Genomic DNA, 22,851 nt, shown 5'->3' with positions numbered 1-22,851 from the left:
TATACTTATTTGCAGTAGAGTTTCTTTTGTCCTACAAATGAACTTGGAAATTAAGAGAGAAAAATATGAATGCTTTTTTTTTAATTTATAAGCTACAGTAATGTGGCATATTTATTGTCACTATAATTATGCTGAATGCATGATGCACTGTACATCATGCGCATTGAACTTACCGTAGCAATAACCACTGATTTTGAAAATTGACATAAACCCAGTAAAATTATACATTTTCTGATAGATATTAGTAAACCATTTCCAAATATGTATGGTTTGTCTATCTTACATTGTCTAAAGTAATGTTAGTGAATGCGGAAACATTGAAAAATCCCATGTGTAAAAATTGTCATTTTTCATTTTTTCAAAATAGTCAACCTGGGTGTATAATTTGTTTAAAATAATGATTTAAGAACACATTTTTTATCCAAACTTTTAATAATTCATTACAGATACATTTCAGCTATGTTAGATGTCCTTGCAATTGGATGGTCCGGCAGGATTCTGGTCTGAAACACGTTACCCCCCACCAACCCAGGACCCAATAATTCCTGAAATAGACAATAAAAAGTTGATTTTTCTAAATTGCAAATGTGCATGTGATTCAATATCACAGTTGAAATAATGTACAACAAAACAAGAATAAATGTTCAAAAAACAAAAACTTATTTGGTTAGTATTTAAAAAAAAACATAATCCAAAACATGTACAACTGCCCCACCCACCCAATACAAATGTGATACAACCTGGTATTTAAGAACATTTTCTAAGTAATATAATTTCTCTTAAACAAAATTTTATTTATGAACTAGCAGTTAAATTGAACAGGAAAAACACTTACGGTTGAATATGCAGCCAGTAATCTGAATTCTTATCCAAAATTCTGATATGTCGGTTGATTAGGAATGGCAGCACCAGGAATTCTGAAAGATCGACAATGCATTGCTAAATTAAATCTTATATACTTTTGTAAAATGAAACAGAAACACTATTTGTTAGAATAGTTTAACACACACCTATTCAAAAAAAGATAAACATATAATAAAATAATTAAAAAAATATTATAATAATTACTGTAAGAAGTTTCGAACTCATAATAGGCGAATGTATGTAACAGCTCAATATCTTTAAACAACTTCTTGGATTTAGTAAATCATTGTCGATACATTAATTAAGAGCTTGTTTTCTTCATGAAAGGAACTCCAAAGATGCTGAAATATAATAGTGCACTGCATGCAAATATTAATTAAGTGATACTGACAAACTGAAAGAACAGAACATTTAACCGCAAATGTTTTCTACAAGCTTTTACTGATTCAATGTTTCTTTTTTCAAAGTTTGCAAAAAAATCATGCTGAGATCAAAATTAGCCAATTGTAAGGGTATTTAATATTTCATCCATTTAAGTCATCTTTTTAATGTAGCGCCATATGATGAAATAACTGGAATTCCTTTGCCAACTGAAGTAATTTCCAATTTAATTTTAATAGTAATATTAAAATTAATAATAAGATGCAGTCACACATACTGTTTGTCAAAAAGGCTGTTAAACAACTGATCTTTCACTGGAATATTCCTGTCAACCAAAAGGTGAAGGTGGTTGTGTCTCGTCAGAGTCCGATATCTATGCAAATGAACAGACACATACATATTTTTGTCATCATACTTACAAAGTACATTTCCAACAATAATATTATTTCTTACAGTAGGGGCATGTGTATATTCTGTATTATTAAATAATTAAGTTTAAATTCAGGATATAATTGTTAACCATCAAATTCAATGTCTTCAACATGCAACTGCTTAAAATGTTACTAACCACAATGTAACTGTGCTCATGTATTTGTGAAATCCCATCATAATCACTGTCCAATAGATCTTTGTCAGTCATGTTCTCTATAAAATAACAAATAAATAAAATAGAATTTCAATACCGGTATGCACAAAACCTGCGACACATAATAACCGAGTCTTAGCATTGCATCCTCAATTTTGCAAAGGTTAATTCTAGAACCTAACCTTTATATATAATAATATCCATTTATTTTTTGTATATTAATCATGTAAATGAAATAAGAACTGAAATTAATTATAGCAGTTTTAACACGTTAACAAAACTAATAATGAGATGGTGTGCGAATTATAATGCTCCCTAAATGTATAATCAACTTAAAACTAATAACGTAACTTAGCTTTTAAGTTTATGATTATGATCAATCACAGAAGTTACATTTTACATTTGTTACAAATGAAGACAAGTCCGGTACGACATGGCGCGGGTACGATCTGGAACAGATTTTCTTTGACATAATTAACACAATAATTTAGGTGATTTAAGTGAATTCATACCTGCATCGATACCAAATGAGACGATTTCTCTTCCTGCCAAACAAATACTGTGTGTATCGTACCGATATCCGTAAAACTGCTCAAAAGATCGCTCCCGAATTCACCGTAACAACAATGTAATAATTCCGCGTAAAGGGGAGTAACTCTACTGCACAGGAATAGTGGTGTTGGAAATAAATAAATATATATTATTTCACGATACCTGATATATATATACATATACCTGATTCAAATGGTTAGAATTTATTAAAAAACACAATAATTGATTTATTAAAAGCTAAATTTCAAGTGAATCTGCCTTCTTTCTGCAAAATATTGGCCTTCGAATTTTTTACTTTCACTTTTGAGCAATGATTTTTTATTTTCCGGTCATGGCAAGGTCAGATACTGCTTATTTGGACATATCTCCTCCCACATATGCAAATTTTTCATTTGGATTACTTCTTTCATGCTCGTAGTGAAGCGTTAAAAACACCCCACATTTTTCGGTCAACTTTTTGCCTGAACACCGATTGCGCAATAATTTGCATAGCAGGTGCGTGGTTATTGCTACTTACCGGTAGGAAAACGTAGAAAATATAAAGACTTCAGTTATGTCGGTTAAATCCTATGATGTATTGTTTTAGTTATAAATACATATAAATACAGTCAAAGGAACCTTGTTAAATATACTATCTTTAGAATTTATCGATTTAATCGAAATTGAATCTTCTATCTTTAAATGTGGCTGAGATTAATTAGGAGGGACCTACTGTACACAAACAACTTAAGTTAATATATAGTCTACCATACTAAAACGACTGATGGGTCCAACTTATCGCAGATTTGGCAAGTAATGTAACTGTACGAGAGAAATGCATGTATAAAAAATGTATACCGAGCAATAATATGTTTGCAGACTGTGTTTTGTGAGTGCGTGTGTGTAATTCAAAGCCTTTTTTAAAGTGTTTGCCGTATGACCAGCTTCATGAGAAGACCTGCTAATGTGGCCTGGCACTAAAAGCTTTATTTGGAGACAAAGTAGGTCGAATATCTTCCTTCAACTTGCGCGCTTAGTGTCCTTTATGGCAATATTCCACGTCACCAACCTTGGAACGGTTTCTCGAGTACCTTGAGCGTACTAAGTAACGCCGCCATGTGACACTTTCATTAGTTTCAAAAGACCAATCTCTTGATTTTTCTTGCCGCGTTTCTATCTGGGCCCACCAGCCCATTTTATACAGCGGCCGCCTACGCGCGTCTCTCTTTCGACCCGCCATCCGTCTTTGGTTACCCTGTAGGGGAATGCATACTCGTATCATACGGCTTTCCTTTTATTTCATCTTTAATTCCAATGTTAAAAGGGCTCCATCAGGGATCGTGTTTTTATATAGAAAATTTCATCGCCTTGTCGCTTCTGTTATGTTTGAAGTCAGACACGTGTTTTATGGCGAAGCAATTAATGTAGATTTATTTGTCGTTCTTACTTTCAAGGAATAATACAATTAAAGGGATTTCTTCATAGATATTCGAAATGAAAATTTTCCAATGGTTTGTCCCAAATTTGATTAATCATTAGATATATTGCGTGTCTGTTGTGTTCGATTTTATTTAGTGACAATGCATGAATTGCTTACATCAGGTATAAATACCATCAATGTAGATGACCGAGTTGAAAAAAATCCCAGAAAAACAACAACAACAGTTAGTCGCCGATTTGTTGTTTTTGCTGGTATGATTTTGGGATGTTAGGAATACGATAGAAAATATTCGGAACGACCTTAAACGTATCGCCATTGACTCCGCATCTTCGGAGAGCCTTCTGCAAGGCTTCGCTATATTTTATGTACAAGCGGTTCTTGCAGGAAACGGAACGGAAGCGACACGTTCCAGGAGGATAACTAGTGAAAGCATATTGTCTTTCGCATATTCACTAGGAAGCTTTGCCGAAAGTTTGTAATGCTGAAATTTCCTTAATTCAAATCACACGACTTTCTTTTCAACTTTTTAAGGTATGAACAAATGATACAAGTACCTAAGAGATCTAACGGCTCCACGCGCCCGTGTCGCAGTAGCCAAATCATGAACTGCTATGCCTACGCCCGCATTACAGCGTTTGCGCATAGACTGTTATAAATGCCTTTGTGATATAGCGCGTGTTTTGCATACGATCGTGTAATAATAATGGCGCTATTTTCTGGATTTGCGCATAGATTTTTGTGCAAGCGCTTGTATGAGAATGTTTGTGAATACCAGTATATGTATACTGTTATTCATATGATTGTATTTTACTGTTTGTTCATAGATTTTAACGCATACGCTCGTATTATAATGTGTGTGCACAACCTATTGTACTATTACTCGTATTATAGTGTTTGTGCATTGACTGTTAAACATAACCTTGAAGTATAGGGTTTGCTCATATACGGTTATGTATAGGATTATGTATTATAATGTTTGTATATGGGCGGTTTTTCAAACGCTCCTGTTAAAGAGTTCGAGCATAAACCGTTGTGTATACGCTAGAATATTTCTGTTAACCATGAGACCGTTGTATTAACGCTTGTATTAGCTAGGATAGTTGTGTTTACCATGATACCGTTATACAAACGCTTTTATTAGATTGAGCATAAGCGGCTATGCGTTCACTCATTTAATAGCAGTTGACTGTTATGCAAACGCTCGTATTACAGCATTTTGCGCCTTATATTGTTTGAACGTAGACTTGAGCATACTCTCGAGTTATCATGCTTGTGCATAGACGGTTATGCATACGATCGTATTAAAAGTTTTGCGCATTATTATTTTATATCATAGACGCTTATGCATACGCTCACAGTCCGCACAGGCTAAGTAGGGACGACACTTTCCGCTGTATGATACTTGTCGTTTAAGAAAAGTTCCCTTCTTAGCAAAAATCAAGTTAAGGCGGAAAGTGTCGTCCCTGATTAGCCTGAGCGGACTGACAGGCTAATATGGAACGGCACTTTACGCACATGCATTAAACCCCATTTTCACAGAGCGCGGCTAAAGGTAATGTAACTATATCGTATGATATTGTTTGTGCATAGACTGCAATGCACACGACCCTTTTGTTGGAGCATAAGCTGTTGTGTTGCGTTCGAGTATATTACAGTGTTTCTGCATAGCTTGTTGTGCATACGCCTTTATGCAACTGCTTGATGACAGCATTTTGTTCATATGTACGTATTCTTTTGTTTAAGCATAGACTGTTATTCGTTCCATAGTATTGTATTATTTTAGCAAAAGCTGCTGTGCATACGCTCGTATTATTGTGTTTGCGAATCGACGGTTGCACATGAGCTCGTATAATAGTGTTTGCCCATCACATTGCTTGAGCATTGATTGTTGTGCATACGCATGTATTAAAAGCGTTTGTGCATTTTATACGGAATACCGTTAGGGCCATCGCGATCGTGGTTACACATTAAAGGGGCCTTTTCACAGATTTTGGCATTTTTTTAACTTATTCATTAAATGCTTTATATTGATAAATGTAAACATTGGATCGTAAAAGCTCCAGTAAAAAATCAAGAAAAAAAATAAACAAAGGAAAAGAACATTGCCCGGAGCAGGTTTCGTACCAGTGACCCCTGGAGTCCTGCCAGAGTCCTGAAGTAAAAACGCTTTAGCCGACTGAGCTATTCCGCCGAGTACACATGCTGGACGTATTTTATACCTTATAAAAGCAATCTTCGTAGTTTCACAAAATTTAACGACAAAAACAGAACTCTCCAAATTATTCAATCGTTTCGCGTTGCAACGCTTTATAATTTCTAGGTTTTAAAATCGTCAAAAGATGCATATAATGGCTATATTAGAGCATGGTTAATGTTCAGTATTACTGTTTCCTCACAAATATCATAACTAAAACAAAAACTTACGAATCTGAAACAACTTTTTTCAATTTTGTCAATTTACCAAAGCGTGAAAAGATCCCTTTAAAATCCAGAGGGCAACAATGCGAAAGTACGATGGCGGCAATGCGAAAGTACGGTGGCGAAAATGCGACAACGCGATAGTACGATGGCGACAATGCGATAGTCATATCGTACTGTCGCCATCGTATCATCGCATTGTCGCTATCGTACTTTCGCATTGTCGCCATAGTATTGTCGCACTGTCGCCATCGTATTATCGCACTATTGCATCTTTGCATTGACGCCATCGCACTGTCGCATCTTTGCATTGTCGCCATCGTATTGTCGCACTGCCGTCATCGTGTTATCGCATTATCGCATTGTCGCATTGTCACCATCGTACGATCGCATTGTCGACTATCGCCTTCCAGTACACAAAATATTCTTTTTGCAGAAACAAAATGGGTGCCTTTATAAAGATGTACTTTGAAATAGGTTACAGTTATAATGAAATCAAATTGTGCGCATGTGTACCGGAAGGCGATAGACGACAATGCGACAGTACGATGACGACAATGCGACAGTGCGACAATACGATTGCGACAGTGCGATAGTACTATGGCGTCAATGCGATAATACGATGACGATAGTACGGTAACGCGATAGTACGTTGGCAACAATGCGATGATACGATGGCGACAGTACGATATGACTATCGCATTGTCGCCATCGTACTATCGCGTTCTCGCATTGTCGCCATCGTACTATCGCATTGTCGCCATCGTACTATCGCACTGTCGCCATCGTTTTGTCGCACTGTCGCATTGTCGTAATTTTACTATCGCCTTGTCGCATTGTCGCCATCGTACTATCGTATTGTTGCAATCGAACTATCGCATTGTCGCCACCGTACTATCGCATTGTCGCCATCTTACTATCGCACTATCGCATTGTCGCTCTCTGGATTTTTATGTGTATTAACGATGGCCTTAACTGTATTCCGTAATTTTAATATTTGAGCATATACTTCTGTGATAAGGCATAGAATGTTTTGAATACGCCACTGTTACAGTGCTAGTTCATCATGTTTTAGAAAGGACTGTTACGCAAAAGCTCGCGTAATGAAAATTGCATTATGAATGTTGTTCAAACGCGCGTATTATTGTGTTTGAGCATCACATTGTTTCAGCATTTATTGTTGTGCATACGCCTGGATTAATGCTCTTTCAGCATAGACTGTTGTGCATACGCTCTTATTATTTTGTTTGCGCATAGATTGTTATGCATACGTTGGTATTATTATGTTTGCGCATCATAATATATACTGTAGAGCATACGCTCATAGTACACTGTGTGTGCGTAGACTGTTGTTCATTCGCTCGAATTATAGACTTATTAGCGCAATTGCACCACACGCTTAAGGCTTATTGAAACGCTCTCAAGTCCGTTTCCTGGATAGAGCCAGTACTTGGTGTCTATGGGGAAGATCTAAAGAACACTCCCACATTTGTGATCGAACTCATTATCTCCCGATCGCTAGGCGGACACCATATCCACTACACCACGACTACATGATATAGTTTGAGCATAGGCTGGTGAGTATACACTCGTATTACAGTGTTTTAACGTAGACTAATATGCATACACTTGCATTACAATGGTTTGGCACAGACTGTCATGCATACGTTCATAGTATAGTGTTTGAGCATAGACTATTTTGCATATGCTTGTATTACAGTGTTTGCGCATTACAATGTTTGAGCATGGATTGTTATACATACGATTAAATATTAGTATTTTAGCTTAATATTTTAGCGCCTGGACTGATATGCAAACGCTCGTAATATTGTTTTTGAGCATCGACTGGAATGCACACGCTCGTATTGTTCTGTCGGAGCATATATATATATGCAAACGCCCGCATGATATTGTTTGCATCAAATAATTAGAATATAACATGTACGTACAAATCATATGTACAAAGATGAAGAAAGAATATGTACAACTACTACTTACAGGAATTGTAATATGCTTTGTTCGTATGAAATAGAATGGCAGAAATAAACCATGGCGCGTGTTATTTCTTTGGGAAAATGTCTTCTCCCCATCACTTTATTAGCGTTTTGTTATCAAATATTGACCGAAACTGTATTATTGGCTATTCAATTTATTTAAACAGTAAAATGTTAGCGTACGCACGTGAGTCTCGGTTTAACCAATATGTATTGTCCATATGCATAACCTTCAATGCATTTACACTTGGAGACACTTCTAACGCATCACTTAATCATATCAATATAGCTCCCTTTTGATCGGATTGTGTTGAAATTTACACCAATAATAATTCAACACATATCTGATAACTCCTGAAAATTTAATTGAAATTGAAAAACAACAAAATGTAAAACTTAACAAATTAAAAACGTCACTTCAAAAGTCAAATTCGCAAACTCGTACAACGTTAAATAATATCAATGTGAAAATAAAACGCATAAACTTACACGTCTTAATAACTGACCGGCTTGCAACATGCCGATTGAGCAATTTCGCTCGTGAATATTCATACGAGCCATAACGTTTTTCTTAAATTAATGTTATGTTTTTCTTGTGTAAAAACTTACCTAGAATTATGAAATTGAAATTAAATTGGAATAAAATGTATATGGCCTTTTACTACACGTGGTGATTTTTCTAAAGCAACACTTTTAAAACTTACATATCTCAGTAATGAGTTAATATTTTTATTTAAAATTGCACATGTGATCATTTGACTACAGTATGTGCAAGCTAACAATAAAATCATTCATCCGTGGCGATCGGACGCTTAAGCAAGTGGGAAAGGTAGCCTGTAAAATGTAAAGTGCGCGATTGCGCTTCTGACTATTCATACGAGCTATATTGTTTTGTAAATTAATTTTATGTTTTCCTTATGTAAGAACCCACCTAAAATAATTAAATTGAAATAAAACTAGAATTAAATCGCGTTTTAACATTTTCACGTGCAAAAATATAGAACCACACCTACCCCACGTGCGAAAGCGTCCTATCGTCACGGATGAATGATTTTATCGTGAGCTTGCATAGAACGTAGTCAAATGATCGTATGTAAAATTTTAAATCAATATCTTTACTCGTAACTGAGATATTCAAGATTGAAAAGTGATGCGTTAGAAGTGTCTCCAAGTGAACATTATAATACGAGCGCATGCTTGATATTGTATGCTCAGTTTATTTACAGTTTTTATTTGTATACGTTAGCTCACAAATTATGCAGACGCAATTTTGCAAATCAGTATGGGTATAGCTACGCTAGGAACCGTAACACGTGACTGCCTGTGTGGATAACTGCAGTAAAATTAAGCAGACGAATGCTAAAAGCATCTGCTCTAACCACCGCATCTGCCTGTTCTCACTGGTACAGTACATAGTGTGTATATAACAGCCAGTCTAGCGTTTATCATTGAAATTTGTACATATTGGCTGCTTTCAGGGAAAACGGGGCTTAATGCATGTCAAATAAGATTAGCCTGTGCACACTGATTAGCTGTATCAATGATTTGAATGAAAAAACCATCTCGACCTGTGTTTTAAGACACACTCTTCATAAATTTGAATGGGTTGTGGTCATTTCAAACTTTTGATATAAAAAACTATAACATAATTTTGAAAACTGAGTTGCGTCTAAGATTATACAACAGCAAACAAATTTAGTGCCTTCAGCGCTTTGATTCTGTATGTAAATTTGTCTTTAAATATAAATGGACGCATAACTCATCGTTCTAGCATATAAACATGACATTTAAGTCAACTAAACGAGTGCGCAAAAAGTGTTGTTCAAACTTTGCCCAGTCGATGACTCCAGTATCCGGAACAGCGATTTACAGTTTATGGGGCCTACTTCATAGTGTTATCAGTTTAACACGACCGTCGCGAGATAATATTATAGCGAATGCAAAGAAAATCTGTAAGCTATTTACATAGCTATCGCTTTCCAATATTTTCAGGTGGATATCTCTTAAAATGCAAATAACCTTGATTAAAGTTGGAAGCATGTCTGAAATGTAGGTTTAACTTAACTTCTATTCCATTAGTAGATGTTCGGCTTGTTCCGATGTTGGCCGAATAGTAACGATTGTGTTCAACGCTAATTGCGTTTTTGCCTAAAGCAAGTCCCAAAAGTCGGTCGTCCGGTGGATGTAAGTTAGGAAAATCAAACGCAGTATATTCTGTTACAATAACGTATAAGATTAAAACATTGGAAAACGATGGCTTGTCAAGTTAGCAGGGATGTTCCTGACATTGAGGTTAGTTATATGCATTTTACTTCGTTTCTATATACATGTATGTACGGATAAATAGTTGGCTAAAGTAGAAGTATAATGCATTGTTTGTAGCACTTTAATTGTAACATGCATGGATATGCATACATATTATACATATATCTGAAACGTTAACTTCTAGATTTTAGTTTAATTGATTAATAATGTGTTTTAGTGCAAAAGATTCAACGAAGTAAGATAACATTATTATAAGGATATAAATAACTTAATTTTGGTCCGAGAGTTATGATGCAATTTCATCGCCAGAATGTAAACAATGACTGTCAACTGGTTTTTACGAGTGTATTGAATGTTTACATGACAGACAGGATACATGTTGTGTATATAGGCGTTGAAAACGGGGTTACTAAGTGGTACGTCGCAGTATGAATTTATTATTATGATGAATGAAACATGGAGGCAAAGAAAGAACGCTGATTTAATGCATCATGTATAAAGTTTACAACATTGAACCATTCAATGATTTTCTATACAAAGTTTATACATGTCATACTGTAGTGCAAACCATGAATCAACTTTGATCAACGGCATGCATGAAATATCTTAATAGGGCTTTTAAATTTGATACATTTAATGAATGCATCAAATACAGAATGTGTACGTATTTCACACACGTTTATGTATTTTACACACTTTTATGTATTTATTGCAATAACGCTTAATTACTCACTAAAATTTCATCTTTCAATCATGGGCAGAAAGTTCGTCGGTATACTAAATTCCCTTACATCCCTCCTTTGCCTATATAGCAAACAAACAAAAACTCTGTTTTTTTTGGCACTAGCCGCTGGGACTCGCATACCGGCTGTCTATTTATTATATAATAATCATCATCAAACCGACTAACATACATCACATTCTACATTCTTTCTTCAGTCATCATACAGTGACATTCTATGTAAATTTAGTTCAATACATATATCAATTATTCAATTTCATATATAATTTCCATAATATGAAATATTAACAAATTAATATAAAAATAACATGTACACCGTGCGAGTTCCCAATGCTAAATGACAAAAATTGACCACTGTTCAACCGTGCACGAATATCCTCGTGCTTCTAAAGCGCCTCTAGCGGCAAATTTATACTTAGGGGAAAGTCATTTTCGACTCATTCAGTAAATTCAAACATCGAAAATTATATTACGCGTAGGTTATGCTCAGTGATGCATTGATTTCGCACCTATAATGTATATGCGTAATTTAATTCTTAATATTTGTGTCTTGTTATGAGAAAAATTGGGCATAATGCATTTGCGTAAAGTGTCATCCCAGATAAGCATTTGCAGTCCGAACAGGCTAATCAGGGACGACGCTTTCCACCTAAACTTGATTTTTGATAAGGAGAGACTTCCTTGAAACTAAAACTACCATAAAAGCGGAAAGTGTCGTCCCTGATAAGCCTGTGTGGACTGCACAGGCTAATCTGGGACGACACTTTACGCACACGCATTAAGCCCAGTTTTCTCAGAACGCGGTTCATTTAATTATACTGAAATAGGCCCATATTGTTTTCACATTGGTAAGCTATTGCATGCAAAACACGATTTGCTGAAAGGTCTTTTCTTGAATATATTGTAACGTTTATATTTAATACGAGCCATAAAATGCTCACGTATATAGGCTTACATGAGAGACATGTAAGTTTATGTAACAATAAAATATGATTCAATTTTCATAACAGTCACGTACTTAAGCCTTCAAATGAAACAAATATAGTATCGGTTAAATAAGGAAAGTATTTGTGTGCAACAACTTGTCTACTGTACATCGTCAAGGATGAGAACTTTTCCTATTTGCTTCAACATCTAATGAAACAGTTCAATCTCACATTTAAGGGACGTACACAATCATTTGATACTTAATGAAACTCACAGTTACGGCAATAGTCACACCATCTGTACATAGCAACATTTAGGAGTAAAAGTAACAGTAAAGGTAGCATGTTCATTAATAGAAAGAACGAGGCGTCGAAAATAATTGTTTTTAAACGTGAAACCCCCTAACAAATCGTTTTTAACAATTAAGGAGATGGCTATGAAATGTACATGCCGACTTTCAATGCTATTTACGGATGTTGGTCTGACATTGATTAAATCACACTACATATACACGCGTTCGTGATCGAGCATAATTGTTAAGTGTTTTCAATTTAAGGATGTTTACATCTATAAGCATGAATGTAATATTTGTTTCGTTATATGTGTGCGCATATTAAGAAAAAACAACAAACAACAACAAAGGCAACAACTATTGTTATAAAAGAATTTCGGTTGCTACAAGTTTGGCAACATTTTAACCATTTGTGTGTGTTTTTCCACTGTGGAATAAAATTGCGTATATTTATCTCCTCTTAATATGCTAGCCAGCTTGCTCTCAAACAATCCTAGCTGAAAAACTGGGCATAAATCAGGGACGACTCTTTCCGCTGTTATGCCATTTTTCGTTTAAATGAAGTCTCTTCATAGCAAAAGTCAAATTTAGGCGGGGAAAGTGTCGTCCCTGATTAGCCTGTGCGGATTACACAGGCTAATCTGGAACGACACTTTACGCACATACATTAAGCCTAGTTTTCTCATAACACGACTCATACAGTGGACTTATTTGTGTATAAAATTGTGTTGTTTGGTCATCAGTGTCTATAAAAGATGGCTAGGTAAATGTATACGCCACCTATGACCGGTATTATTTCTGAAACAAAGCACATTTCAGGCGCGTATGAATGTTGTATAAGTAAGCTGGTGGTTTGAATGAAAGGTTGCGGAAAAAAGGTTTGTCACTAGCACAAAACTGATGTTGGGCTTGTGCTCATCAGGCAACTTGTTTCCGAGCGAAGTAATATTGTCGAAATTGAATAAAAAAACAACTTGTTAAACAGCATTTCTGTCATCTTTTAGATTACTGGCTTGCAAGCTTAGTAATGGCATAGAATAATTGCTAATATTAATTTTTCTTTTTTTTCGCATTTTAGACAAAGCTTGGCCAAAAGTAATGTCCAACAGCTTAGTAATGGCAAAGAATTATTTATAATAATAAATATTAATATTTTCTTTTTTTCGCATTTTAGACAAAGCTTGGTCAAAAGTAATGTTCAAACACGTGCTATTGTTGTACTTTTATTTTGATAGTCATTTTTAAATGACCATTAATTGGCTTTGGTAATTAAGAGATCAGAACTAGTGACTTTTTAGCGTACAGTTTTTCATGACACCTTTTATACACGTATTTCAGAACATCTTGGCGTTGAACCCACGAATCAGCCCACACGCGACCCTCGTACCTAGCGCGAGGACCAAGCAGAACAAGAAACACTGGAAGAGGAACGACGAGAAAGGATGCTCGGTACGCTTAACCCATTTATGCATAGTGGACTCTTCCATCCTTCTAAATTGGATCAATGTATTTCCAAAATTAGGGATGTCTAGTATATTGATTTCTATATTTAGAATATTTCTTACAGAAAATCCTTTAAGAAACCAGCGCAGACCCTGATGAGATGCCGCATCATGCGGCGTCTCATCTGGGTCTACGCTGTTTGCCAATGCCTTTTTTCTAGACGCTAGGCATAAATGGGTTTTACGAGAGTTTACGACAATACGTTGAAGCAATAACATACGATAATTCACGACAGTACTAGAGTACACGTTACAACGAGAATAAATGATTACAAATGATAGAAAATATGTTAATATGAGAAACCATTATAATAAAAGCATGTACGATAATACGAGAATGCACGATAGATACACACTTAATTGACAATGCACGTTTAAACAAGAATAGACGACCATACAAGAATACACGATAATACGAGACTTCACTTTAGAACGTCGAGACACAATTGACCGAAGATTCACGATAAAACATGAACAAACGATAATGCATGAGTACACGAAAATACGAGAATGCGTGATAGAACAATAGCGTACGAGAATACGCGGATGCATGCTTGAACAAAAAGGCATAAAACGAGAATGCATGATACTACGAGTGGTTAAGGTAATACGAGATTTTATGATAATACGAGAGCGCACGATATAATTAGAGTTCACTATACTTCGAGAAAACACTATACAATGCCCGGTACGGTGGTATGATGACGTTATTCTGTGTTCAGGGGAAGAACGTTTAGTAGGCTTATTACGTTATATTTTCTATGATAAAACGCTGTATGCCTTTATTGGAGGTGATGTCGATATAAAGGGGGATATTTATAGTGTGTGTTCTATATATATCTCGTCATACTAGCTTGATAATAATTTCATGGAAGATTTGGCGAATGAAAATGTGTTAATTTTATCCATTTCTAGCTATTAAATAAGCGTGAATCCGCCGTTAGAATCATTTTCTGTTAAATTTGAAGATGTGAGTATTTTTACATACTTGTATACAAAGTGTTCCCACACTTTGAAAAAGTGATATAATATTATATACCCCACATATAGTTTGCTATAATTTAATTTTACAAAGCGTTATGTAATAATATATATTTGTTGCACAATCTATGGAGAGGGTTTATTGGTCTATCAAACTGTACTTGTTTATATATCCGTTGGAATTGTTATGTCATTAAAACATTTCGGCTTGATAGTTAAACCGAATAATTCACAAATCAATAAAATAACAGAATAATCATTCTTTACATTCTCATTTCATATAAAACTTATTTATTGAGTTAAATTCCTACATTTTTTTAATTAATTATAAAATATCTGCAAATACTTATATTTCAAGACTCGATTTACAATGAAAAGGGAGATTTTTTTTGCCCCGGTAACATTCAACCTCTGGTATATATCAGTTTTAAAAAAGACATGTTCAACTAGCAAGTGTTTCACTGCTAGTATACACAAATCCAGTTTTCTTTAAGTAGGTCAATTCAATTCAAACCGAAATCTACAGTGTAGCCCAATTTATACTGTGCTCCATTCATTAATTGAATGCGATGAAAGTGTAATGCCCGTCATGGTAAACAATCTTCAACCGAGACGCAAAGGGGGCTGTTTGTTTCTTATCTATACAATGATAGCCTTATTATTCAGACAGAACAGCTCGTTTACAAGGATCATCGACTCGCAAATATTGACGAATGTTACGAAACACTTAATCTTAGGCTGTACAAGATATATTATTAAATCAATGTATGTTATATCAAGTTCAACATTACACCTTCCATGTACGAATAGAGATCAGATGTCAACGTCAAATTAGCCCGCAATCAGTATAAGTCATTGGCATTTTTAAAAAAGTATTGTTTCATGTTAATAGCTGCATGTATGCGCTGCCTAATCCCCCGTTCACACATAGACGCCGCTTCTACTACGATCAAAGCGTGGCCGAATACGTGGCCGATCGTGACAAATCGCAGGAGAAACGTAGTGGAGTCTTCATAAGCGCAGTATTATCGCGGTAGTGTCTTCATGATCGGAGATCTCTACGCTCTCGCCACGCTTATTTTGAACATGCTCAAAACAAGCGTAGCGGGATCGTGGCCAACAAGAATCGGTGTAAAATCGTAAAAGAGCGTATTAAAAGCGCCGTAATCGTACAGGCAGCGCGGATGCATCGTGGAGAGATCTTCATGATCGTATTAAAAGCGCAGTAAAAGCTCTGCGTAGCGTCGTAGTATCATCTTAAATGTCGCGGCAGTAAAGCTGGGTTCCCACTGCCGATCAGATCAACTCGATCAAGCCCGACCAAGCGGTCGGGAACTGGTCTGGTTCGGTCGGCATGAGTGGTCGGGGCGGTCGGCATTGGTCGAGCTTCCTACCCGATATTTTTTACATGTCAAAAAATATCGAGTAGCGGTCGGGTAGGAAATGGATCGAGAAGCGCTCGGGAAGTGGTCGTGTATTAGTCGAGATGAAGATCGAGTTGATCGTTAAGCAATCGTGTAGCGATCGGATTGACATCTTTTACACGATATGTACCCGATCCGCTCGACCTCTACCCGAGTTATTTTAGATCGCAACACGATCCACTCGACCTGTATTCGATTTGATGTACATATTTACTAAGCTACTACCCGACGGCTACTCGACCGTACACGATCACTTCCCGATTGCTATTCGACCATACACGAGCTCTGTACCCGATCCGCTCGACCTCTACCCGAGTTATGTTAGATCGCTTTGTACGACAGTAGTACGACCATCACGATCTGGTCGTGTGAAGATCTGGTGGCGATCGAGCTGAGGTCCACTTGGTCGAGCTGAGATCGTATAGAGCTCGTGTATAGGTCGAGATGATCGAGCGGAAATCGGAAAGATGGTTGAGTGGACGTCGAGAATGAGTCGTGTGGGGGTCGTGTGTTATCGACAAGAGGTCGAGAAGAAGTCGTGTATACCCTTTTTAGTCGAGCTTGGTCGGGTTTGGTCGGGCAATTTCGGTGATCGGGATGATCGAGTTCATCGGATCGGCAATGGGAACCCACCTTAAACGCAGTGAGCTAAGAACTATTATTTGCGTTATCGTGTATGTGTTTATTACGGCACACGAAATTTCCGTGTCAGAATTGTCTTTCATTCGACTGATTTGTTTACTATGTATATATCAAGGCGCTGAATGCACTGAATTTGTTCGCTGTTGTATAATCTTAGATGCAACTCAGTTTTCAAAATTATGTTATAGCTTTCTATATCGCAAGTTCGAAATGTCCACAACCCATTCAAATTTATAACGAGTGTGTCTTAAAACACAGGTCGATGTGTGTTTTTTTCCAATCATTGATACAGCTAATCAGTGTGCACAGGCTAATCTTATTTGACATGCATTAAGCACCGTTTTCCCTGAAAGCAGCCAATATGTACAGATTTCAATGATAAACACTAGATTAGCCAACGTTGTCTTACAAGCTGTTAAATACTCAATATGTACTGTACCAGTGAGAACAGGCAGATGCGGTGGTTTGAGCAGACGCTTTTAGCATTCGTCGTCTGCTTAATTTTACTGCAGTTATCCACACAGGTAGTCACGGGTTACGGTTCCTAGCGTAGCTAAGCCCATACTGATTTGCAAAATTGCAGTGGACAATTACGAATGATAGGTTTTACCGATTGTAGCATCGCCGAATCAGTGGACAAGTACAAGGAATAGGCTCTATAATAATGTTTGTGAAAGGTCCATTTTTTAAATGTTTAGAGGTAAATACAGTTTGTGTGTCACATCAATATCTCTATTTATATATTTGTTTCTGACCCATCTAGGTCAGAAATACAAACTGTATACGTAGGTAGACAACTTAATGCAACCCGTCCTGGCTGCATCAATATAAAGCACATGCATGAATGACCACACGGTGATGTTTTTTCGTTATTTCACAGTCCTGTCCGCCGCTGCAGAACAACTTCGATGACATCAAGCACACCACACTGAGTGAGCGGGCGGCGATGCGCGAGGCAGCCAGGTATTAACATGTCGTAGAGTGGAAAATGTCAAATGTGTCTCACTCTGCGAAAACGGGACTTAATGCATGTGCGTGAAATGTCGTCCCAATCATTTTCCGCCTAAACTGGATTTTCGCTTTAAAAAGACCTCCTTTAAACGAAAAATACCTTAAAGCCGGAAAGCGTCGTCCCTGATTAACCTGACCGGACCGCACTGGCTAATCTGGGACGACACTTTACGCACATGCATTAAGCCTGGTTTTCCAATAGCGAGGCTAAATATTGTAAAGTATTTTAACTTGAATGGTGAGTCTATAATTATAAACAATCTATGTTTACGGCTTCGATCTAGATAATGTCTATGTCTTTATCACTTTAAATATATAGTCAGAAACTTAAATGTCATTCTTAGTGATGCATTTGATTTTTTAGCTCGGCTGTTTTTGGAGAAAACCCGATGTATTGTCATAGCCAGCTCGTCGTGTCGTCCGCCTGCCGCGTCGTTCTAAAACCTTAACATTTTGTTAACCTTTTGAACATTGGTTTTAAAATTAAAGTGTTTCCACCTACAGCATTGAAACTTCATATGTAGCTGCACCTTGATGAGTTCTACACGCCACACCCATTTTTGGGTAACTAGGTCAAAGGTCAAGGTCTCTGTGACCTCTAAAAATATTATAACAAGCTTTCATTTATTCAAAACTGCACCGCAGCCGAGCGTTGGTACCTGTTATGCGATGCTCTTGTTCATTTTAATTGTAACATGTATACACAACTAAATTAAGGATTGAATATGTTATTGTTATTTCATCAGATGTACATATACACTGTCGAAGTACCTGAATCTGGACTTGTTTGCCAGTATTTTTAACCAGATAACTCCATTAAACACAAATAACAAATAAAACAAAGCAATTAAAGTGTATTTGTGGAAAAAAATATGTTGTTACTACTAACCTTTAGTAATTTAACAATGATTTCAACAAAAAATGATACTTTAACTAGAATACAACATTATAGTGTATTTATCCGGACACTTGATTCAACAAAGTATACATATAAATAAATTTGTAAAACTGCATACTAGTACATTTGTATTTTTAATAAGGTATTTTACTATATCTTTTTTTATTTATTATTTTCTGGTAAGCTCATGCATTATTTTGCCTAGTTCAGGCTTATTTTACCCAGATAACTGTTGATATGTCATGCCATCATGTGGACATTTGCAAATAGAGATTAAAGCAGTAGTAAATAACTAGAACGAAACCCAAATAATTCTGTTTTAATTAGACACAGGTTACAGAGATATGTGCGTGCATCAATCAATTAAGTTAACTCTCTGCAAGAAACTTTAATGAGGGAAATAATTAAGTGCCCAATTATGTGGATGCTCATGCAAGCCATGTATACATGTAAATGATGCATAAATGTTTCATTATACGATTATTTTAAACAAAGAAGTAATATTTGGGCCATAAAAATTGCTAGTCGTGGATGATGCTTGGTTACATGAGGCTGTAATTGTTTTGCTCAATAACCGGGGTATTATAAATATATCTTGCTTGATGTTTGTGAAATGAAAGTAACAATTTTGCTTATGTACAATTTAGTCACACTCTCTTACATTGATTTGCTTTAAAGAATTTGGAATCGAGTAATGACTGCGTATTAATACTGTTTTAACATCCTATGATTGAGTAATTTTATATAGAAAGTTATCGTGAAGTTGATATCTTCATAACGACGTAGAATGTACTGAACATAGATGCGTCGTTATGTTGATATATCAACTTCAGGACAAGTTTCTATATTAGATTACCGGTACTAAATTATAGTGTTGTTTCCCTTTGACTACATAAGCAAAAATGTGACCAGTTGTTAAGTGACAGGGATGTAACTCTGTGGTATTTACGTTCTTTTCTATAATTGACGTGTAGGCAGAGTTGTTTTTCTTTGACCATATAAATTTACTCGCGATGATAACCAAGGACTGAATACATGCATAAAAGTCTTTTCAAGCTTTGAACTTAATAGATTCAAAAGAAAACAAACAAACAACACAGAAAAAACTGGCAATCGTGCATAAAATCTTAGGTTAAAAGTCAAAAAGGCTTTCTGAGAATTAAACGAAGAACAAAACTGGAAATCATACAACGTTGAAGCACCGGAGATAGTGTTTTTATAAAAATTCATTTTCCTGAATGTGTAATGTCTTCAAGAACATAGCACATCTAAATATGTCGCTTGAAAGTCGACATTGAATCTATATTTTGCGGTATGGTTCCATTTTATTAAGAGCACACACACAAGAGCATACAAAGCCTTAGCTAAGCGTAGTAAAATCAGAGAAACGTACATGAAACTTTAGAGAAGTGTACGTAAGTAAACACTGATGGTAACTGATAATTTCTGGCATAATTCACTTAACCGTACTTAACATTGCCCCGTTAGTCGACACGAGATTCACACTGTTCTAGGCTTTAATACGTAACTTTGTGACTGTGACCTTCTAAATACTGTCCGAAGCTGATTCGTGCGATCGGTTCCTATTTCTCACTAAACACCATTTCTTAAATCTACACATATATAACATTTCATATCTGCGTGTTGCAGATGCCTGAAGTGCGCGGACGCCCCGTGTCAGAAGAGCTGTCCCACCCAGTTGGATATCAAGTCCTTCATCACCAGCATCGCCAACAAGGTACCGTTGTCGACACACTTGTGCTTGGTAACGCTGTCGACAAACCGATGTTGGGTACTGTTGTCGACGTACTGTTGTTTGGTACTGTTGTCGACGTACAGTTGTTTGGTACTGTTGTCTACGTACTGTTGTTTGGTACTGACTGTTGTCAACACACCTGGGTTTGGTAGTGTTTGTTACTGTTGTCGACGTACTACTGTTTGGTATTATGGTAAGCGTACTGCTGTTTGGTACTGTTGTCGACACACCGGTGTTGAGTACAGTTGTCGAAGTACTGTTGTTTGGTATTGTTGTAGACACACCGATGTTTGGTACTGTTTTCGACACACCGATGTTTGGTACTGTTGTATACGTACTATTGTTTGGTACTGTTGTCGACACACCGATGTTTGGTACAGTTTTCGACACACCGGTGTTGGTACATGTACTGGTGTCGACGTACTGGTGTTGGGTACTGTTGTCGACACACCTGTGTTTGGTAGTGTTTGGTACTGTTGTCGACGTACTACTGTCTGGTACTGTGTTAAGCGTACTGCGGTTTGGTACTGTTGTCGACACACCGGTTTTTGGTAGTGTTGTCGACACATCGGTGTTGAGTACAGCTGTCGACACACCTACCTTTAGTATCGTTTGGACACACCGCTATTTATTACCTTTGTCGACGCACCAATTTTTGGTACTGTTTTTGACACACCGATGTTTGGTACCGTCATCGAATCACCTGTGTTTGGTTCGGTTGTAGACACATCAGTGTTTTCGTAACGTTGTTAAACAACGATGTTTGGTACTGTTGTCGATACACCGTTGTTTAGTACCGCTGTCGACACACTGATGTTTGATTCTGTAGTCGTCACACTGGCGTTTGGTACAGTTCTCTGCACACCGATGTTTGGTACGTTGTCGACACACTGATGGTTGGAACCGTTATGAACACTGATGTTTGGTACCGTTGTCGACACATCGATATTTGGTGCCGTTGTCTACACACCGATGTTTGGAACTGTTGTCTACACGTCTGTGTTTGATTTCGTTGTTGAAACACCAATGTTTGGTACCGTTGCCGACTCACCGATGTTTGGTACCGTTGTCGACATACCGGTGTATGACACCGTTTTAGGCGCAACGGTTTTTGGAATCGTTGTCGACACACCTATCTTTGGTATCGTTTCGACACACCGCTTTTTATTAGCGTTGTCGACGCACCAATTTGTATGTCCCCCACCACTATAGTGGGGGACATATTGTTTTTGCCCTGTCTGTTGGTTTGTTTGTTTGGTCAAACTTTAACATTTGCAATAACTTTTGCAATATTGAAGATAGCAACTTGATATTTGGCATGCATTTGTATCTCATGGAGCTGCACATTTTGAGTGGTGAAAGGTCAAGGTCATCCTCCAAGGTCAAAGGTCAAATATATAGCTTCAAAGCGGCGCAAAAGGGGACATAGTGTTTCTGACAAACACATATCTTGTTGGTACTGTTTTTACACACCGATGTTGTGTACCGTCATCGAATCACCTGTGTTTGGTTCCGTTGTAGACACATCAGTGTTTTCGTAACGTTGTTTACACAACGATCTTTGGTACTGTTGTCGACACACTGATGTTTGGTACTGTTGTCAACACACTGGCGTTTGGTGCAGTCCTCTGCACACCGATGTTTGGTACCGTGGTCGACACACCGATGTTTGGTGCCGTTGTCTACACGTCGGTGTTTGATTTCGTTGTCGAAACACCAAGTTTTGGTACCGTTGTCGAAATACCGGTGTTTTGCACTGTTTAAAGCGCAACGGTGTTTGGAATCGTTGTCGACACACCGATGTTTGGTATCCCTGTCGACACACCGATGTTTAGCTCTGTTGTCGACACACCGATGTTTGGTACTGTTGTCGACACACTGATTGTTGGTACCGTCATGGACACTCTGATGTTTGGTACCTTTATGAACTATCTGATGTTTGGTACCGTTATAAACATCCTGATGTTTGGTATCTTTATGGACACAATGATTGTTGGTACCATTATGACCATTATGATGTTTGGTACCGTTATGGACATTCTGATATTTGGTATCGTTATGGGCACACTGATGTTTGGTATCGTTATGAGCATTCTGATGTTTGGTATCGTTATGGACACTCTGATGTTTGGTATCGTTATGAACATTCTGATGTTTGGTATCGTTATGGAAACACTGATTGTTGGTACCTTTATG

The 22,851-nt window shown here is 36.9% G+C and overlaps 1 protein-coding gene and 1 long non-coding RNA gene across 3 annotated transcripts in view; one reads left to right on the top strand and one right to left on the bottom strand.

Annotated features, from left to right (window-relative positions):
- Positions 1 to 180: 180 nt before the first annotated feature.
- Positions 181 to 2,478, bottom strand: LOC127855291 (uncharacterized). 2 transcript variants are annotated; one of them, XR_008037456.1, is made up of 5 exons: positions 2,344 to 2,478; positions 1,814 to 1,890; positions 1,523 to 1,618; positions 836 to 917; positions 181 to 545 (listed from the first exon to the last, which is right to left on the bottom strand). It is a non-coding gene; the product is annotated as an uncharacterized LOC127855291 (long non-coding RNA). The 2 variants fall into 2 exon arrangements; XR_008037457.1 differs by lacking the exon at positions 2,344 to 2,478 and adding an exon at positions 2,232 to 2,302.
- Positions 2,479 to 10,134: 7,656 nt separating this feature from the next.
- The window catches only part of LOC127855252 (dihydropyrimidine dehydrogenase [NADP(+)]-like), a 31,488-nt gene continuing 18,771 nt past the window's right edge, over positions 10,135 to 22,851 (top strand). The window contains exons 1-4 of the mRNA XM_052390689.1: positions 10,135 to 10,507; positions 13,780 to 13,890; positions 17,871 to 17,953; positions 20,550 to 20,637. Coding sequence (XP_052246649.1) covers positions 10,469 to 10,507; positions 13,780 to 13,890; positions 17,871 to 17,953; positions 20,550 to 20,637 — 321 coding nt within the window. The 5' untranslated portion in view covers positions 10,135 to 10,468. The remainder of the gene's footprint in view (positions 10,508 to 13,779; positions 13,891 to 17,870; positions 17,954 to 20,549; positions 20,638 to 22,851) is intronic.

This window comes from Dreissena polymorpha, chromosome 13 (assembly GCF_020536995.1).
Source record: "Dreissena polymorpha isolate Duluth1 chromosome 13, UMN_Dpol_1.0, whole genome shotgun sequence".
Classification (NCBI taxonomy): domain Eukaryota; kingdom Metazoa; phylum Mollusca; class Bivalvia; order Myida; family Dreissenidae; genus Dreissena; species Dreissena polymorpha.
Note: the sequence above shows the minus strand (reverse complement) of the source record. Positions and strands in the feature narration are given on the sequence as shown.